Source organism: Hyperoodon ampullatus (genome assembly GCF_949752795.1).
Source record: "Hyperoodon ampullatus genome assembly, chromosome: 8".
NCBI lineage: Eukaryota > Metazoa > Chordata > Mammalia > Artiodactyla > Ziphiidae > Hyperoodon > Hyperoodon ampullatus.
In genome coordinates this window covers 51,759,033-51,781,050 of record NC_136921.1, presented here as the reverse complement: position 1 = coordinate 51,781,050, position 22,018 = coordinate 51,759,033, and the positions used below count along the sequence as shown (strand labels likewise).

Here is a 22,018-nt window from a genome sequence, read left to right as displayed (position 1 = left end):
TGGCTGTGTTGGGTCTTCGTTGCCGCGCACGGGCTTTCTCTAGTTGCAGTGCACAGGCTTCTCATTGCGGTGGCTTCTCTTGTTGCAGAGCATGGGCTCTAGGCACACAGGCTTCAGTAGTTGCAGCACGTGGGCTCAGCAGTTGCAGCACGTGGGCTTCAGTAGTTGTGGCGTGCAGGCTCAGTAGTTGTGGTGCATGGGCTTAGTTGCTCTGCAGCATGTGGGATCTTCCTGGACTAGGGATCGAACTTGGGTTCCCTGCATTGGCACGTGGATTCCAAAGCGCCACCAGGGAAGTCCCCTTACTAAGTATTTATTCACACTCCTCCTCCCTATAATGCTATCAAGTCAATCTTTCCTTTTTCCTTTTTTTCATTTCATTTTTTAAAGTTCCATACAGTAAACTTGACTTTTCCCCCTTTCAGTGTACAGCTCTAGGAAAAATTCAACATGTGTAGATCTGTGTTACCACCATCACCACAGTGGTGACCAATTTCATCACCCCAAAAAACTCCTTTGCTGCTTTCCCTTTACAGTTCTGGCAACCACTGATCTGTTCTAAAAGGCAACCTATAGTATAGTTTGTGTGTGTGTGGTACGCGGGCCTCTCACTGTTGCGGCCTCTCCCACTGCAGAGCACAGGCTCTGGACGCGCAGGCTCAGCGGCCATGGCTCACGGGCCCAGCCACTCCGCGGCATCTGGGATCCTCCCAGACCGGGGCCCAAACCCGTGTCCTCTGCATTGGCAGGCGGATTCTTAACCACTGTGCCACCAGGGAAGTCCCAAAGTTTGTATTTTTAAAAGCAGGATAAGATAGCCTAATAAAGTGATTCTCTAAATCATTTTATAGTTTTATAAAATTTGATACAGCTGCTAAACATTTAAAAGAAAAACATCAAAGGGGAAGTATATAAAATATATGCATCTTTAATTTACTTCAGGGTTATTTTTTATTTGGGAAAATAAACTCTCTGGTTTTCTCAAACACGGAGAATATTTTATTTAGGATTTCTTTAAAATAATTTTTAATTACAACTTTGAGTTCAAGGACAAAAATCAAATGAAATTAATTCAAGTACATCTAAAATAGGTACTTGGCTAAACATACTTTAACAAACACTTAAGATTCACTGCTATTTCACATATCTCCCACAAAGAATCAGTATCAAGAAGACATTTTTTTAAGTTGTAGGCTCAGGTTTTCATACAATGAATACTAGTTAGCAATAAAAGGAACAAAGTACTGATTCACTTAACACAGAGGGGTGAATCTCAACAATATATACGAAAGAGTATATACTGTGTGATTCTGTTTATATGAAGTTTTAGAACAGGCAAATTTAATCTACAGTGATAGAAATCAGATCAGTCACTGTCTAGTGGTGTGAAACTGACTAGAAAGAGTCATGAGAAGCTTTCTGAGGTGATGGGACTGCTCTACATCTTGACTGTGGTAATGGTTATGTGGATGTATACAACACTTGTCAAAATCCATCACACCGTTCACTTAAATGTGTGCATTTTACTTACATAAGCAATACCTCGATAAAGTTGATATTCAGAAAATTACAGACTCGAAAGTTAAACTCCTTCAGTCTAAATTAATATAGATTTATTGTACTTAATTTAATGGTTCATGAACTAATTGATAATGATATCAAATATTTGACACATGGTACTAAGACTATGGTAAAGAAAAAAAATTATGAAACAGGTAAGCCATTCACTTAAAAAAAGTTCCTTTGACTGCAAAAATTTTTTAGTTCTCCTCATTACTGAAGAGTACTTTTCATAACTTACTACTTATATTTATAAAATTTGAGCAAAAGCTAAATACTGAGTGTCAAGGTGTTCTGAATGCTCATAAAAAGTATCATGAGTTACTCACACGATAATCTTTTAAAGAGTGCAGCCATTTGGTCGGGTTTGTCAAAGCTGGTCCTCATTTGTGTTAGCACATCAACATTCTCCACCACAAGTTTCTAAAGAAAAGAAAAGAAAGATCCTAGGTCAGGCATAGACCTCCTTATTTTGATGAGATAAGAACATGCTTGGAAATTACAATCTAGCAAGTAGGAAAAATAATACATGAAATCTAGATGCTCTATGCTATGTTTTTGTTATGGTTTTCATAAAAGAATTTAAAAATTATTTACATAAAATTAATGTTTTCCTTCAGTTTGCAAATTCAAGAAGGGAGGAGTTCAGGAAAAAGCAATAAAGATAAGTAGTAGGATAAAGGATTATCTTCTACTTAGACACAGAACAGCACCAGTAATAAAAAGCAGACACTGAAGTGGATACAGAGAGCAATAAATTCCAACTAAAACAAAAAGAACTTGCTAAAGTTAAAGCTGGCTAAAGATAGCCTAGAGTTCATCATTGGATATATATATATAATCAGAGGGAGAAAAACTTGTAGGGGTATGGTACCACTTCACAGAGAACAGAGCAATGTTTCCTAGCACAAAATGGAAATGTCAACTATCTACCTCCTATTTCAGGGACCACTGAGAAAAGGGAAGAGAGTGAAGGATAGCTAGTTAAGAATAACTCATTAAATAATGCTTTTCTTAAAAAGAATACTGGAAAAGTAATTTCATTTAAAAATTACAACTCAAACAAATACAATTAATTTTATTCTGGCAGAGATAGTGGGTATATGTATTTGGAAAGCCTGGATATCTCAATTCAGCAGGTCTGGGTGTGGAGATGTATGTAGCAAGCATATTGTTAAAGTGCCATAGTGGTTGTGTTACAAGCCAAAGGCTGATGACAACTGATTTAAGGGGAGCATGAAAAACTACATGGAAAATCTATAAAAGTAATTTTTCCTATATTAGTATGAATTTTGCTTATGTTCCACTTGAGATCATTTCTGTTTATGCTCTCATTCAGATGTTCAGCTCCCGTCACATTTATTTGCTAAATTCAACCTCTACAGTGTCTAATTAGACTACCTGCTCTCTCTGAGGCCGATTCAATACTGTCCCATCAATCAGTATACGCTCAAATATATGCCCAACCTTGACTGTGCTCACGCACTTTGAACATAATATCATGTATCAGTGAATCAAAGACAGCAATGAATTTTAAATGCACCATTATCTAATGTGCCATTAAGAAAAAAACTCAGGCTTCCCTGGTGGCGCAGTGGTTAAGAATCCGCCTGCCAATGCAGGGGACATGGGTTTGAGCCCCGGTCCGGGAAGATCCCACATGCCGCGGAAAAACTAAGCCAGTGCACCACAACTACTGAGCCTGCACTCTAGAGCCTGTGAGCCACAACTACTGAGCCCGCATGTCGCGACTACTGAAGCTCGCATGCTGCAACTACTGAAGCCCACGCACGTAGAGCCTGTGCTCCGCAACAAGAGAAGCTACCGCAATGAGAAGCCCGTGCACCGCGATGAAGAGTAGCCCCCACTCGCCGCAAGTAGAGAAAGCCCGCACACAGCAACGAAGACCCAATGCAGCCAAAAATAAATAAATAAAATAAATAAATTTTTAACAAAAAGAAAAAAACTCTACCAATTAAACTGCCACAATGTTTTCTAATCATATGACTATAAGACATGTATAATTTCAGAAATGCTAATATAGGATAATTGTTTTAGAATCAATAAATTATTGTATATATTTAATAGTAAGATTCTGTAATCATTTTTAAGCTCCTCTACTAGGCAATTTACAAACAATCCCATTTATCCTGATCCAAATGAGGGAGGTGACAGTCCAATTTCACAACTGAGAAAACTAAGGCTCAGAGAAGTTAGATAACTTGCCCAAAGTTATAGATATTAAACAGTGGAATTTGGAATTTGAATTCAGGTATGCCTGATTTTAAAATCCATGCTCTTAATCCCTAAAGAAATGGTTGTTAATCTGCAGTGTGCATCAGAATGATCTGGAGGACCTGTTGGGTTCTAGCCCCACAGGTTCTGATTTAGCAGGTCTTAGGTAGAACCAAAACTTGCGCATTTTTATTAAGATCCAAGGCAAGGCTGCCACTGCTGATCTGGGGACCATGCTTTAAGAACGATTACCCTGAATTATTTGTTTGCACATTACTCTTAAAAAAAAGTTAATGATGTCTCCTCTTAAAAGTATAGTTTATATAAATTTCTTTTCTCCCTTGATTGCACCCTGAAACAGAGCTTTCTATACATTTAAAGCCATTGATTAATATCTCTGACAAATGGCCCAAAAGCTGGAACTAGGAATTATAACTAAATGGTTTGGAACAAACTGAGATTAATCAAGTGAAACGAATCAAGACTACTAAAAAAAAAATGTTGGTTTTCTGTTAGAAAGTGTTAAATTCTTGGCACAATTCATATTTAAATTTCTTACTTCATCCTTCTAGGACTCTGAAGAACTACAAGAACTGAAAGAACTGGCAAGACTGGAAGAAGTTGACTCGATGGGCCCAACTCCAAATGAGACACCCCAAGAATTTTAGTAGGAATGGAGACACTGGTTGCTTTCTTCTCCAGAAAGTAATAAACACGTTTTATCATTAGTACATGTGCATAGTGTTGACTATGTGTGACACACGATTTACTCACAACCATTAAATATAAAGAACATTTCCTTTTTTTTAATTGGCCCACACATTTACTCTGAAATAAAAAAGGTCCTCAGCTAAAACAGGAACTGAAACAATCAATTAAGGTAATCTTTAAGATAAAAAGAAGATGCAGCCACATAATATTTAGTTTATGTCAGTTTAGATTAAATATAAAAAATAAAAATAGAGAAAATTAAAAGCTAAGATGTTACAGAACTATCTTAAAAATATTATAATTCCCCCCAAAACACTGTATTCACTAATTTCATAAAGATTAAAATGTTATTTCGGCATCATCATGCTCTAATATGGAGAGTGTGAGTTACAATCTTTTCTGAGGGATACCTGACAATATCAGAAAAAAAATGATCCACTTTCAGAAATTTGTCGTATAGAAATGTTCAAACAAGTATGTAGACTACATGGAAGTGCTGCCTAAATGTAGAGAACCCTGTATGTATGTCTAAACTCTGTTTCTTCCAGAAATACACTGAAGCGATAGGAAAAAAATAAAAAGGCATAAATCTTTGGTAACAAAGGAGACAACAGAAGAAAGAAGACCTAATGAGAGATGCCACCAAATTCTAGAAGATGAAAACTGGAGCAAAGAATAAGTGGAGAAGGGAAATTTGAGCAGTTAAGTTCCTGTAGGGGAGGCACTATGCAGAAGGCAAGCTAATGGAAGCCTCAGGGCCTAGGTAGGACTCAGAAATTGTAGGCAGTGGCATAGAAAGGAAGACTTGGGCTTGATAACAAGAGGGTTATTACATGTCTGTAAGGGGGAGGGGGTCGTTACACACCCAACTTCTCCTCACCATCTTAAGAAGTGATGCTGACAAGGAGGACTCTACATTCAGGAACATCAGGAACAGAAGGTGGCCAGAGAGAAAGGGAGAACGACCTAAGAATCATGATAGCCAGCCAGATGTATTAGACCTCCTCCCTCCTCCCTCCCCTAATCTCCAACAGAGTTCCACTCTTCAGCTGGGGGTGACTGCATGTGAAAAATTATTTGCAGGAATCACTTGAATCCTAGGATGAAGATACCTTTCTCCAGAGAGGATTTTTTTTAGCGTCTGCCAAGCACCTTGGGGCACTACTAATCTAGGACCACTTGTAATCCACGTTCTACACTTGAGATTCAAGACAAAAAGAGTAACACAAACAGGGCTGAAAATCTTGGGGGTGGGGGGGCTGTGAATCATTTCCAGTTCACTGTTACCCTGAAGGTATAACTCTTTGGGGTATTTATGTAAAGAGGGTGAAAGGGAATTTAAGCAGAATTCCTTTCCACTCCCACTCTGGGCAGTCTTTGGGTTTTGATTACGGAGCCCCTTGCTCCACAAGACCACCAAGACTCAGCTGAATCTTAACAAATGTTACTTCTGGATCAGCGAATGTCCTCACATCAGCACAGTGGCTTCCAGGGCTTTCCTTGATTTTAGCCTAGAATAAACACCTCACTGCCCTTTTAGCTCTTCTTTAGAAAATTTTCTCTTTATATACATATATATATGTGTATATATACATTTCAAAAAAGTTGTCCTTAAGGGAAAAGTTGATCTAAATAACCTAGCCTACCAGTACTGGAAGCAGCAATCTGTATGTTATTTTACTTCTGTAATTTCATAAATTTGATTATTCTAAGGAAAGTAATTTTATAGGACACTGAAAAATGCAAAGCAATTAGAATCAGCACTGATAGACAAGTACTTTTGGAGATTTATCTCAATGAGATATAAAACACACTGAACAGTATAAAACACACTGAACTTGTCTATATGAAACACCATTATATTATGATAAGATTTCTTATGGAATAAATTATAAGAATACACATTGAAGTATGCCTCAGTACACAGAGGCTGAGAATACAAAGTCACAAATAACACCTCCAGTTCTTAATAATATACAAGTAGTTAAATTTAGAGGGACTTCCCTGGTGGCTCAGTGGTTAAGAATCCGCCTGCCAATGCAGGGGACATGGGTTCGATCCCTGGTCGGGAAAGATCCCACATGCCACGGAGCAACTAAGCCCACGTGCCTAGAGCCCATGCTCCACAATAGGAGAAGCCACCACAATGAGAAGCCTGTACACTGCAACAAAGAGTAGCCCGTGCACTGCAATGAAGAGTAGCCCTCCCTCGCCACAACTAGAGAAAGCCCACGCGTAGCAACGAAGATCCAACGCAGCCAAAATAAATAAATTAATTTTAAAAAAATAATAAATTCAGAGAAATCTGAATTACAACTTGGGATTATTAAGAAGGATCTCTAAGAAAACCACTGTAAAGCACTGTGCAATTCCAGAAAACTAAATCCTCAGGACTAGCTTTGTTTTGCAGAAATCTAAATGATAATGGGCACAATGCTAGAAATGTAAAGTTTTCATATTTACGGTTGACCACATGAAGAAGACTTCTGAAAAATACTCAACTAAATCAGGATTTAGTGTTTGAGAAGCAAAAAAATAAAAATAAAAAGCCCTTAAATACCAAAACATAATCATGTGATTTTCTAAAAGTCTTACAACTAACATTAAATCATTAATAAAATAGGCAAGTTTTTATGAAGGTAAAAAGAAAAGTTAAGGAAAATCACATAGATTACTAAAATCAAAAGTTTTAGAGAAAAAAATGTTTTAGTATCCTAAGCCATCTTGGTTTGGGGGTATACTACATTTAATGAGAAACCCAAGCTAATTCACACCCATGTATCTCCAAAGATAATAAATCTAAGCTCTTACACAAAAAGTTTCTTTTGTCTAGTTTTTTAACTCAGGTTTAATATTACCAAATATTTGAAAAAGAATCCAGCCAAGAAATAACACTCTTGAGTCAGAAAACTCATAGTATTAAAAAGGAAGTCAACACTATACTATTATGACATCAACTTTAAATTAAATTTTAATATCTGAGAAAGAAAATATGGTTTCCATATTCCAAGATACGAAAGAGAAATGCTAAAACATAAGCTCCTTCCATTTCTTTTAAAGAATAGGAATGTATTTGATAACACTGATACTTGAGGACACAGCTAAGACAGCTAAGTTTATAAAAGGATTACTGAAAGACTATGACAAAATCTGAACTGAAAAAATATCCAGAAATAATGAACAATATCTAACAACATAAATTATTAAAGGAACAACAATAAAGGTCTAAAAAACGAAATCACACAAAATACAAGATGTAGAAAGCCTGGTTCAGGTCTGAATATGAAAACATAAGAGGGGAGGGGGACAGGGGAAGAAGGAAGGGGAAAGGAGGAAAGGAGAAGGAGGAAGGGGGAAGGGAAAAAAAGGTACATGATTCCAAGTTGAAAACAGGATGGTATAGCTATGTAAAGTGCTGATGCTATCTTAAATTGTATCAGTAAGTATGGTGTCCAGGGTAAGTAGATGCACCCTCACTACTCAGACCTCTAGCTGAAGTTTATTCTCAGTTCAGGGCACCAGCCTCTAAAAGTGACACCAGTAAGATAGAATTTGTAACAGAAGAGAGTGAGACTAAATATGAATATACTTCACCTAGGGAAGAGAAAGGTAATACCAACAAAAGTTTTTAAATATGTGAAGGGTCATCTTGTTAGAGGCAGTCTCTACCTCTTGATGTAAGAATGAGGACCAATCAAAAATTACTATTTAGATATTAACATAACTAGAGATATGCAGTAATTGATAAGACTGCCTCATTTTCAAGAAGACCAAATCATCCACCCAGAAAAATGTATATTTCGGCATCAGATAAGGGTGGGTTAGCTGACTGCTAAGATCTCTTGCATTTCTCAAGACAGTGTAGTAGGGTACTAGTATAAGCTCTGGAGCCAGATAGACTATATAGATTCAAATTAAAAGTTTCACCACTTATTAGCATGTGAGCCTGGACAAGTTACTTAATCTTTCTTGGTCTTACTTTTCTAATTTGTAAAATAGGGACAATAGCAGTTTTAAGGATTTAAAGGAGTTAATAAAAAATATATAAAGAGCTTAGAAAAGTCCTAGAACAAAGTAAAGAGTAAGGAAAGCTACCTATTTTTATTTTTGAATCCAACAGGTATTTACCAAGCACTACTATGTGCTGGACACTAATTTAGCACCAAGGTTTTTTTTTTTTTTTTTTAAATTAACTAATTAAGTAATTAATTTTTGGCTGTGTTGGGTCTTCGTTTCTGTGCGAGGGCTTTCTCTAGTTGTGGCAAGCGGGGGCCACTCTTCATCGCGATGTGCGGGCCTCTCACTATCGCGGCCTCTCTTGCTGCAGAGCACAGGCACCAGACGCGCAGGCTCAGTAGTTGTGGCACACGGGCCTAGCTGCTCCGTGGCATGTGGGATCTTCCTGGACCAGGGCTCGAACCCGTGTCCCCTGCATTGTCAGGCAGATTCTCAACCACTGCACCACCAGGGAAGCCCTAGCACCAAGGTTTTAAGAGAGTTTATAATTGAGTTTTTATTCTAGTGAGTGACATAAGATGCATGACATGAAAGGTCACAAGTAAAATACAAATAAAGCTGGATAAAAAGAATAAAAAGTAATGGTTGCTATTTTTAAGTGTGTTCAAGGAGGGATATTCTGATAATTGAAAATACATGAATGTTATGAGAAGACAAGCTGAGACAGTATCTTAGTGAAGAGTATTTTGAGATGACACAATAGCAAGTAGGCCAGCCAGGATGGAGGAGTGTAAAAGGTGAGAAAAAGTGGAAGGCCAGATCCTCTAGGGGCCTTGCAGCATTGTTAAGGACATCAGATATCTTGAATTCTCATAGATATGAACAGACTAGTTTTTGTTATCACATCATAGTACTCAACCCACCACATTAAATGGCAAAGAAGCACTAAAAATACAAACAGTTCTAGAAGCATCTGCTTATTCAGTCTGAAATAAAAAATCGTTGGCAAAAGCTAAATTACTGGACCATAATTCTTCTATTATCTCATACTGAAAGGAACACAAGAAAGTAAATTAAAGATGAGAAATTTGTCCCCTGAGGCTTCTAGGCTTGCTGCTCATATTCTTGAAATGTTTTAAAGCTAAAATCAATAAAGACTATATTACCTTAAGTTCAGCAACTTGTGACGAAATATGCCACATAAGGCTTTCACTTAGGAACTTCATACCATATGGGCCTAGGAGTTCTGATAACGACCTCATTTCTGAAAGGAAATGGAATTAATTTTATACTTTGACAGAGCAAATATTTTAAGAAGCAAATTATTAATGGAAAACCCTAAGAAAAGTCAGTAGAATAAATAAGAACACAAATACAAAGCTAAGTCTAAGATACAATGTATCCATATAGTTGAATGAAAATAGTCATAACAGAATCAAAACCAAAAGAATCAAGCTTTCTTCATTCTCTAAAACATGTCAGAGTATTATTCACCTGATATGTCAGAATATTCCTCTGCGTTAAATGTTAACTCATTTTCTGTAGGTAAGTTCACAAATGCTTTCATTGCAGGGAAATAAGCTATATGACCATTGCTGACTTGTCTTAACAAAGTTTCCAGATACCTAAGGTGAAAAGTAAATTTACAAATGGAGAAATTAATTCAAAATTTATTATGGTATACATTACTGCATATAATTTTAAAGTTGACTAATAACTTGAATGAGCAATTATCAATTAAAAAAAAACTTTCAGAAGGCATTCATTACAAATAAACTTTATATCACTCCAAATTTCTAAATATGTTCCTTACCAATTTGTGTACAGACTTGTAATTGTTGGCTCTCCATGACTGTCTAAATGTTGTGTTTGTTGAAGAAGCACATTATTAAATACTCTTGTAATATCAATTTGCACATAGTTTTCTATTGACTGGAGTACAGTCATATATGCTCTTACACTTGTCAGAAGCTCTGATGGCTTTGCAATTTCCTGTGTGGCTTGATTATACATAGTCATTCCAACAATTGACCTGGGGGGGGTTAAAAAAAGAATTAAAAAGTTCTAATTGTTGTATCTATATAAACAGGCCATTCAATCTACTGATCTCTAATATTAAATAAGCAATGAAATTTTAAATACACTTTGTTACAAGTTCATGAAATTACTACTATGTTTATCTTCCAAAGAAACAACTTTAAAAAAGAATATACACCTAAAAGGTATAATGAAATGGGAATGCAAGTGATTAAAAAAAAATACTAAGGGCATCAGTAATAAAAATTATTTAAGAATAAAGAGGTTTAAAAAATTCCTTTAACATGATATGCTGTCTCCAGCAAGTACAGTGGACTATTTAGTCCATAGCCTGAATTCCTTTGGCACTGTTATGTGCCAGTAGTTTTTTAGGCTTTATATATATTACCTGCAATCTTCATATTTAATAACCCTACTATGCAGTTATCACCACCATTGCATAGAGGGGGAAAAAAAAAAACAACTAAGGTGTAGAATTCAAGTAAACTGCTCAAGGTCACTTTGCTTGGAAGTAGTGGGTCTAGGATTTGACCCCACACCTGCCTGACTTAGTGCTACCTCTCAACAAAATGCATGACAATCAAAGCATGGCAACAACAAAAGCTTTATTGTACAATAATCACTCACACCATATAAAACACAGATCTGTTTGGTTTATATCCCAAGAAACTGTATAAGCCTAAAAGGAAACAAATGTTGAAAATACTTTCCTAAACTATCTTTTCCCACATTAGCCACCTTCTTTAAAACTCCCTGAGCATTAGATTTACAAAGATCTTAGACTTGTATTTGTAAGGATGAATCCTTAAAGACACCAGACGAACCCCATCACTAGTAACAGTCCCAGAAGAACAACTCAAGACAAAAACTGCTATCCTTGTACACAGCCCCTAAGTCCTAAGATTGTGCTCAAGTGATCAGCAAAAATCATCAAACTAATACTCACAAGCTATTTGTCCTGGCATAAAAATCTTTCCCAGGTAAACAAGTTTATATAGCTTTGCCTTGATCCTGATCACTAAGTAGATGTTTGGTAAAAAGAACATCTGCTTCTCCGTGGATTAATGGACCAGACTGTTTACAGAAGGAAAACAAGGGAGCTGTAAACTAAACCCTACCTTCCACCCACCACTCCCTACCCCACCCAGTTGAGAGCAATAAATACCAGAAGGCGTAATGTCCCTTTGGTCTAAATACTGGAGCAGTCTGGGTTTCACTTTCAGGATGCCTACCTTACTAAAGAAGAGCAAAAGATAGTCTTTGCTCAACACCGGACTGTTCTCAGCTGATGACTTAACACTCAATTTACTGCCCATTTAAATATTCTACTTTGTTCTATAATTGTCAAAGCTCTAAGCTTTATACCGTTTCATTACTACTCATAGTACTTAACAAACACAATGTTATGCATATGGCACCAACACATGTTACTGACTACAACCTTTTGCCAAACTTTTTGAAAAACCTTTGGCAAAATTTTGTTTCATAAATTGCCTTAAGGCCTTCAAGAAAAACATGTTGAATCAATATTTTCTTTAATAAATAAGTATGTAATTTTAGAAAAAGGCTGAAGCAATATTTACAAAATTAAAAGATTTCTGACTTGTTACATAAAATATCATTTCAAGAAACATATGTAACTTATAAAATTAGAATTGAGCGCCTCAAGAGTCTAGAATTCTACTGGCATAACAGCATACGTTGGAATTCACAAGACTTAAGTGTTCATCTACCCTGAGGTTTTCACACATTTGACTGTGATCCACTATAAGATACGTATCTAAGCAACACAACACAGTACACACATACATAAACAGTTTCATGAAGCAGTATTTCTACTTACTACATGCAATGCACTGATTTTTTTTCCTATTTCTTTTTCCTTCTTTACTTCCCTCCTTCTTCTTTCTTCCTTTAAATATTGACTACAACCTTCTAAACTGATTTCATGATCCTACTGGGTTGCCACCTGCCCGCTGAAGTACACTGATTTGCTCTAATCTTCTCCCTTTTTCTTACAAGGAAGTTAAGACTCACAGAGATTAACTGGCTTGTCCAGTGTTACAACTAGTTAATAAATATGGGATAAGAATCTGGATAATTTAAGTAATTCCCAGTTCACTATTCTTTATACTTCCCAGTTCATTATTTTTTATACTACCGTTTCTACTAATTTATATACCATTTATATACCATTTCTACTAATGCTTTCCCTCATAAAAGTAAACATTGCATAGATATGAAGAAAAATATAACGAACACATTAACTAAACCAATAAACAAAAACAGTTTATACTCTTTCTTACTTAGTAAAGCGGATTTCCAGATGAGAAGTCAAATATTCTCGTGGGGTAAAGGTATGTTCCCAAACCACCATGTTTGGTACATAATTTATAGAGAAACACAACTCAGAAAGTGCAGTGTGCAATTTATCAAGGCTGAAAAAATATTATTAAACAGTAAATAAAAAAAAATTTTTTAGCATTTCATCACAGCAATACAAAATTAATTTTATAAACATATCAGACTTTATTTGGGAATAATAACTGCAAAGTCGATTTTTTCTCTCTTAAGATCTGAACTGAGAAGTTCAGAATCTCTAAGGGTATCACTAACCTTTGAGAGCAATTGTCTAAAGATGGCACCATTCGTTTCTTCATTCAGATGGTGACTATACTGACTTAATATACAAGAAAGAGCTTATTCTGCACTCATAAAGAATTATTTCCAACTCCTGCTGTACTTTCTGTTCTGGAGGAAGAAAGCTGTCTATAAAATGGCCAATAGCTTGCTCAACATAGGAAGCAAGGAAGTAGGAAATTTACTTTAGACAAAAAGTATTCACCTATTATTGCTCATCTATACCTCCCCTACAAACAAACAGCACTGAATGCTATCTAGTCTAATATACCCATTAAAAAAAAAGGACATCAAGTATTTTCTAATATATGACAAGATGCCAAGATAGTGTCAGACATCTGATTTTAAATAAACTGAAAATTACAGACTGCTTATAGTATACCCCCCAAATTTTTAGATAGATTCTTGGCCTTCAATATTCAACACGTAAAGACAAATGACATCTATTACATGTATTTTCTTCAAAAATCCAAAATATGTATTTTGAGATGAAATAAGCACTTACTGGCTAATCAAGTTCACAAAGGTCAAAAAAATTAACAACTGGGAAATGAAGAATTTACAATTACCAGCATTTCCTCAGTACTAATGCCATACAAAAAATGAAAAAAATCTCCTCTACCTGTAACAACAAGATACAATAATAGTGGATGGCTTACTTGGTCACTACCAGCCTGTTTTTCCTCATGCTCTCAACTCCTGGTTTTTCCCTTTCAGGTTCCCCTTTCTTACCAGTCTGTTTTTTTGACTTCTTATTCACTGCTTGACTGATGGTTTTGGCACAATGCTTGGGCAGCAACTAAATTTAAAAAGAAATGAAATCATACAAACCAATTACTTTGAAAACATTAACTACTGAAACAAACCTTAGCTAAATCCAGACTATGTGGCAAATATGCTAGCACTAAGAAGAGAGGTAATAGGTGAGATGTAGAGTTTACCTAGCCAGCTTGGAGAGCCCACTCAGCTTGGTGAAAAACAGAAACAGGTAAATCTGGTGTGAAGAAACACTTCATAGAGGTAGTTATATCAAAGCTACAGTTAAAGGACAAGTTAAAAAATACCAGGCAAATGAGGAATAAGAAAGAACATTCTACTGAAAGGAAAATGGCCTATGAAGACCAAGACTATGATAGGACATGATGTGTTCAGAATCTAGTTAGAATGACTAGGTAGTGGAGTATAAAGTACAGGGTAGAGTGGTTTGAGCTACCTTAGGAAGGGACTTGAATGCCAAGCTAGAAGCTTAATTTTAAACTGTAATCCTAAGGACAGAGGGAATTTTTAAAAAACCTAATAATGGAGCTTCACAACATGAGGTAATGAGATTTACTGGGAGTGTGAGAATAAAATTAAAAAATGGAAAAAAACTAGCTAAGAGATCATTTTCTTGCCTTCCTATACAATTTTCCTATCTGTAAGGAAACATTTAAATTATCACCTGGTCACTAAGCGTACACTGTTCCGTGCAAATATCAGTGATGAGATTTCTAGCTTGTTTGGCCATTTCATCGAGGAACATATTACATAAGGAAAGACTGCGATCTCCAATATGATGTCTCTGTTAAAGCAAAATAGTAACAATAATAAAAATTATAAGAAAGTACTTTGAATTAAAACACTTTTTAAATAAACATGGAAAATAAGGTTCAAATCTATTCTACAATAAGGAGCGAGGATGGGAGATGTTATAGATTTCTTTTATCTCTCTTAACAACTAACCTACCGTATTGTATTTGCACACAACTGACATAAAATAAGTACCTGGTGATTACACAATTATGATTGCAAGGAATCTGAAAGGATCAGTGTCTTCCTTAACATGAAAAACTATTAATTTTCAAATTCCAATGTCCTATATCCAGTTCTTAAATACTAAAATATCAAACACACAATACGAAAGATCAGATTTAGAGTTATATTTTCTGATCTCACCTGATTATATACAAAAACCTTGAAAACACAGAATTTTGTAGTGTATAAACAGAAAAGAAATGTTAAAATATTTAAATAAAATCATTAGATATCAACTCAGTAAAACAAATTCACAAGGCATTCAACTCTCTAAAATCAAACTCCCCATCCCAGAAGAGAAAAAAAAAAGCTGACCATGAATGCATTTTCTGAACACAACAGGGGAAAAAAGAACATTATATCTAATGTTTGGGAGATTATATACGTATATGTAGATACATACACTCACTCAAATCAATCTATCTCTAGCCTACAGAATTCTGTATCATTTTGGTTTTGGTGGGTGTTGCAATAGTTTAATGGGATTTTCTTGTCAATGGTAACTGGAATGTTGAGTATATAATGCTGTACAACTTTGCACTATACAGTTGTAATACTTACAAAGAGACAGCTTTTTAAAAAATTTTTATTGGAGTATAGTTGATTTAAAATGTTGTGTTAGTTTCTGGAGACAGATTTTTATAAGTTTTCCTTCCCTGATCTTCCATAATAATACAACAAACATATGCAGTCATTACAAACATTATTTCTATGCTGAAATAAATGTAAGATAATATAAAAGAATATAAAAATACTTAAACATGTAAAATAACTGTTCCTAGATGTACCATGCCACCTTATAATGTATTTTAAATTCCCTTTAAAACTTGAATAGGAAGCAAAACCTAAAGGGATCTACAGACCAGATACAATTAAATAATGGTTCACTTTATTTAAGGAAAAATTTCAAATTATAAACATTTGCGTTTTATTTAACCAAATTCTGACTCCTGAAAGATAAAACATCCCTTGCTATCCCTTCTTCCTGAAAAAAAGAACTCTGAACTAGCATTGCTTCAAACTTACTAGACTAACTTATTTAAAATACAGATCTGATTTCACTACTTCCCTTCAATGGCTCAAAAATGCTAAGACTGGAAGGAAAACAACTAAGATTTCTTAACTCTGGCTCTGTGCTGAGAACAGAGGATAATAGCAGAAGCAAAGAGACCACTTAGGAGACAATAACAATCATCCAGGCAAAAGATGATGTGGCTTGTTCAAGGGTGAGAAGAGGCAGGAGTTTGAATATATATACATATATAAAGGCAGAGCTAAAAACAGAAAGGCTTCAAGTTGGGGTAGATGTGGAAAATCAATAATTCTATTCTGGGCATGTTACACTTCAGATGGCTAAAAATACCTAAGTTGCAGCAGGATATAGAGAAAATCTAACTCGAAGGGAAAGGTGTGGGCTGCAGATATAGATTTAGGAGACATTAGCATATGGAAGATTTTTAAACAATGAAACTCGAAAAGATGAGTGAACTACTCTACTGGATGGTACAGTTATAGCAACACGATAATTAGTTTCTCATTAGTACTGGCTACCATTATCTGGGAATCCTGCTGACCCAGAAGGGTGTGAATTTCAAATCTAGTTCAAAAGGTACCATCTTTCTTCAAATTCACTGTAAGTATTACAGCTTAAAATAAAGGCTCAGAATTAAGAAGTTGTTCTAGAGGCCTTTTCTATGACCTTTCTGATCTAAATGAGATGAATGGCTAAAACTAAAATTACAAAGCAAGGCTGCACTGAGAACTATTAACTGTGCACACCAACTTACTCTTTCCTCATCCTTAGGTGAATTACCTCATCACCCTTAGGTGAATTCCCTCAATGTTCCCAGAGTGCCCCATGTATATTTCTACCACAACACAGATCATCAGATCACGGATATGTCTAGGGTAAAGACTGTGTCTTTGCATCCTTTCAATCACAGGTTTAAGAAGGCACAGCTGGAATATAACAGGCTTTACAAGTTAGCTAAATGAAAAACAGAAGAGTACCACTTACTAGCTATATGAATATAGGGATCAGTCCACCAGAAATTATCAGTAGTTCTGACTATGCTGTTACTTTGTTGTAATAATCAAATGCAACAAAAGATAAGAAATGCTGTATAAATTTTATGGCTCTATATAAATATAAACACACTATTAATTACCTGTTATAATTTTTTGGTAAGAATTGAGTCTTACCCCATTAAGGAACCATAACTTTACCAAAAAAATGAGGTAGAAACATTAAATGATATGGGTTAGAGGACGCTAGATAAAATAATGATGAAAGTGGTATGAAAATATGGTTAAGGAGGGACAAATTTTAACTGGAGAAATACTGAAAATCTTTTTGGAGGTGGATTTAAGCTGATCACTGAAGAAAAAGTAAGAGTACGACAGGTAGAGGTGTAGTGAAATGAATTTTATGTATGAGGAAAAAGCCTCTAAGATGCCAAAAAGTAGACTAGTAAATTAGTACAGTTTACCTAAGGTGGGATAGTCACAGTAGGGAGTGGAAAGTAGAAGACTGTGAGTATATCGTGGATAAACGAAATGTGATATATACATACAACGGATTATTATCATTCATAAAAAGAAAGTTCTGATATATCTATAACACGGATGAGCCTTGAAACAGTATGCTAAATGAAATAGGCCAGACACAAAGGGACAAACATGGTATGATTCCACTTATATGAACTCTCTAGAAGAGGCAAATTCATAGAGACAGAAAGCAGACTGGAGTATACCATTCCAATGGAACGCTGAAGGATGGGGAGTTATTGCTTAAGGGTATACAGAGTCTCTGGTTGGGGTGATGAAAGTTTTAGAAATGAACAGTGGTGAGGCTGCACAACACTGTAAAGGTAATTAATGTCACTGAACTATACATTTTAAAATACTTAAAATGACATTTTTATGTTTATATATTTTTTTTTCTTAAAGACAAAAAAACAAAAGAAAAAAAGAAGAATGGGGGTAGAGATCAAATTGTTGAGGATTTTAAATGCCTAAGAAATTTTTACTTTCTCCATATGCAATGGAGAACCACTGATGGCTCTTTAAGAAGGAAAGAGGCACTCTGGTGGCATTGTGTTAGTCTTTAAGGCAGATATTGAAGGAAGAAAAATTATTTAGCAGTACAGATGAAAAACAGTGAAAAGCTGAACTACAATATACCACACAAATAAAATTAAGAGGACTTGATGGGTAATTAATAGGAAGGATGATGGTGAGGAAAAACTGACAGTATATCTTAGGTGTCACGATTGGGGGAAAAAATCTTTTAATTGTAAAAAATCTACAAATCTATTAAAACTGGTGGTATTATATCCTCACAGGTATTAATCCTAAAAGCACTCCCTAATAAACTTCCTGCAGGCTAATTTCTGTCTGAGTTTGCTTCCAATGGAATGTTGAAAAACAATCTGCAACAGATACTACTTAATGCTTAAAGGTAATAATAATGCTGCTATTCGTTAAGTTTCTTTTCGACACGTTCTGCAGCTCTAAGTAAAGGGATTCAACACTAAGTTAAATTATTTTTTAAAATACTATTTAATTTTAATATATATTCTTACCATACAAAGTGATATTTCTTCTTGCAAGATTAGAAGAAATACTGAGAGTACATTTTTGATAGATACTTGGTATCTGTAAAACTTAAGTAGTTCAATTACTCAGTAACTGTGTGTGCCTGTATGTGAATATATTACAAATACCAGCAAATCTGGATTTTGCTTACTGTATCTATTATATTGACAAGTCAGTGAAATTCTTCTTTGAAATGTTTATGTTTAGTCAGTAATCTCTCCAATTTTCAAGTCTTTTCAGTGAGCGTTTCAGAGGAAAACTAAGCATTCAAAAATCAATCACTATATAACTTTACCATAAATATTAATACCTGACTCTATTTATTTTAATAAAGGTAATTCCAAGTGACTTTATGATATGTTCTTATAAACATGGATGTATATTTATCTGATTATTCAAATACATGTCTATATCATATATCTATTCAAGCACTCTTCTGATTCTGCATAGAGATGCATTAAGTGGGCAGCTAGATTAGATAAGTAGGACTTTGTGAGTCTTTGTGAACATTCGGTCAGCTTTATGTTTGGAGTAGTTTATTCTGCATACCATATAAATCACAATACTACTCTGAAATTACCTCTTCTGGACACAGTTCATGTGTGCAACTCATAAAATGAGTGCAAAGTAGTGGGAATGCAATTGAGTATCTTGACTGAGAGGGTAACTCCAAACATTGCTGAAACATCTTCTCAAAAGCACGACTATAAAAACTATAAGGAAACAAAAATTAGAATCACAATTTTTATAGTTAAAATTTTATGAAACAGTACTTTATAATTAATTTAATTTGATTCAAGTGAGTAAAAATTACCAACTGTAGCATTTATTCTCTTAGGAAGAGAAAAGTTATTTTTCCAAAGAGTTATCTCTTACACACCAATCATCATTTCGGAGTAATAAAAATATTATTTATATAACATTAACACATTTTAAATAAAAAAATTAAAGAGAAGATAAACCATATCTATGGCATATGAATTATGACATTCAAATCTTACATCATCAAATTTTATCAAAGCTAAGTCACTATCAATTGTAAGAAACACCATTATTTTATGTACCACTAAGAAAGAAAAACATTGTCAATTAAACAATGACACACCATCAATTTTAAATTGCTTCCGGATTTAAGAGATGTTAAATCTAAAAGAATGTGAGGTGATAAAATATAGTACATCTTGGAATAATGAAGACAAACAGAAGTCGTAAACATGTCTTTATCTTGGATATGACAAAGTAAGAATGTGGTTAAGAGAAAATATGGATAAAAATTAATTAAATGACTGAAAATTTGCAAATTTTAAACATTATTCAAAGTGCCTTTATTTCCAAGAAAGAGAAGAGGAATTTCTGATTGCTGTATCCTTCTTTTGCAATAGGAACCTTTCTGTACCTCAAAAATACCTGAACGTAAAATGGTCCATTTTCTTTCCAAGGTAGCCTTTGGGTCAGACAATAGGATAGGGTTCCAAATAATCCTTAAAATTCTTACAAACTTGTTATGTGATAATTGTGTTTCATGAGTTGCATTAAGAGATCCCTATGTCTTCCCCGCCTGGCGATTTGGATTTCTCCTGTAACACTGCTAATTAAAGCCATACTACAAACTGCAAAAATCAGTGTAGATTGTTTTTTTCCCCAAAAATAAAAGCAACGAGAAGCTTTTCATAATGATCTCTATTCAATACAAAGAAACTACTATCACTATCTACTGAGACTATCTCAGCATTTTAGAATTAAAGGGATCTACTAGACTATTCCTATCAGCTTCCCTAAAGGAAAAAAGGTCAGGAAGCAGAAACAGAGTTGTTACTGTACAGCTCTGGAGTAAGAATACTTAAGTTTGAGTCCTGACACCACTGTTTATTAATTTTATTACAATCAAGCTCACTTATTCATTTAGATATTTATTAAGTACCTACTATATTAGACATTAAGGAAACAAAAACATGACCTTCTTCAAGAACCATATTATGGGGCTTCCCTGGTGGCGCAGTGGTTATGAATCTGCCTGCCAATGCTGGGGACACGGGTTCGAGCCCTGATCTGGGAGGATCCCACATGCTGCAGAGCAACAAAGCCCATGCGCCACAACTACTGAGCCCATGCGCCACAACTACTGAGCCCGTGTGCCACAACTACTGAAGCCCGTGCACCTAGAGCACGTGCTCTGCAACAAGAGAAGCCACCACAATGGAAAGCCCACGCACCATAACGAAGAGTAGCCCCTGCTCTCCCCAACTAGAGGAAGCCCACGCACAGCAACAAAGACCCAATGCAGCCAAAAATAAATAAATAAATTTTAAAAAGAACCATATTATGTGGGGGAGAAAAAGAGTTGTAAAGTACTAAGTATAACAAAAGAGCTAAATGAAAGAAGCAAAGGAGAGTGGAGCACAATGGAGGGAATAGTCACCACATCATCATAATATTAATGTCTAAATTAATACTGCAGAGTGAAATTATGTGCTATTTAATTTCCAATGTTTGCTCTATTTAACCCAAATCCAAAACTTTTTTCCTTTAGTCTAATGACACAATCTGAAGTGACTGTTTTCACCTCCTCAAAGAAAGTGTAAAAAATAAATTCACATCAGTAAGAGTTGCTCTTATAGAGAAAAATAGATATAAAATCCCAACTTGGTAAACTTCATTTTATTGGCAAGTTGCCCACTATTCCATTTATTCTTAAGAGTCTATTACTGAACTGTATTAAGCACCACACTAACATAAAATAATCAAGAAATATACCTTTGGATAATAAAAATTTCAAATTCTGATTTAAAGAAAATTACAACATACCAAAATATGGAGAGATCTGATGTTTCCACCAACATTTCCACCAAGGAATCTACCATTTTTGTGTGAAAAATTATTGTATTCATCATCTTTCCAAGTTCTCTGTGATCTGAAAGACTAAGTGAAGCCTTAGAGACACTAGTATATGCCTGTAAAAGTAAAGCAAAAAACAAAAGTAGTTTAGGTAATGACTTTAGGTATAGACCAAGTCTACGGGGGGAAAGAAAAAAAGAAAAACACCCACTACTGAAAAATACTTAAAGTTTACTATGAGCAACATTGCCTTTTAAAAATTGTCTACAGGGACCCAAACTTGAAATTCCTATCAAGAATTTCTTTAAGGGGCTTCCCTGGTGGCGCAGTGGTTGGGAGTCCGCCTGCCGATGCAGGGGACGTGGGTTCGTGCCCCGGTCTGGGAGGATCCCACATGCCGCAGGGCGGTGGGGCCCGTGAGCCATGGCTGCTGGGCCTGTGTGTCCGGAGCCTGTGCTCCGCGGCGGGAGAGGCCATGGCGGTGAGAGGCCCGCGTACCACAAAAAAAAAAAAAAAAAAAGAATTTCTTTAAATAAACTGAAATACTGTCCATAAAACAGAATCTAATACATGGGTCATTCATCTTGAATGCCCAAAATAAGTGAAGTTACAACATCAAAAGTATAAAACAATGAACTGTCACGGTGTCCCT

General features: G+C 35.4%; 1 protein-coding gene across 4 annotated transcripts in view; it reads right to left on the bottom strand.

The window, feature by feature from the left end:
* Positions 1-22,018, bottom strand: part of NCKAP1 (NCK associated protein 1) — a gene marked incomplete at its 5' end in the record, with an annotated part of 96,165 nt that overhangs the window by 13,206 nt on the left and 60,941 nt on the right. For all 4 annotated transcript variants that reach the window (XM_079710828.1, XM_079710830.1, XM_079710827.1 and 1 more), the window contains 9 exons: positions 1,890-1,983; positions 9,630-9,727; positions 9,958-10,088; positions 10,277-10,495; positions 12,807-12,938; positions 13,800-13,939; positions 14,582-14,701; positions 19,112-19,244; positions 21,337-21,482. In XM_079710828.1, the coding sequence (XP_079566954.1) occupies positions 1,890-1,983; positions 9,630-9,727; positions 9,958-10,088; positions 10,277-10,495; positions 12,807-12,938; positions 13,800-13,939; positions 14,582-14,701; positions 19,112-19,244; positions 21,337-21,482 (1,213 nt within the window). The remainder of the gene's footprint in view (positions 1-1,889; positions 1,984-9,629; positions 9,728-9,957; positions 10,089-10,276; positions 10,496-12,806; positions 12,939-13,799; positions 13,940-14,581; positions 14,702-19,111; positions 19,245-21,336; positions 21,483-22,018) is intronic.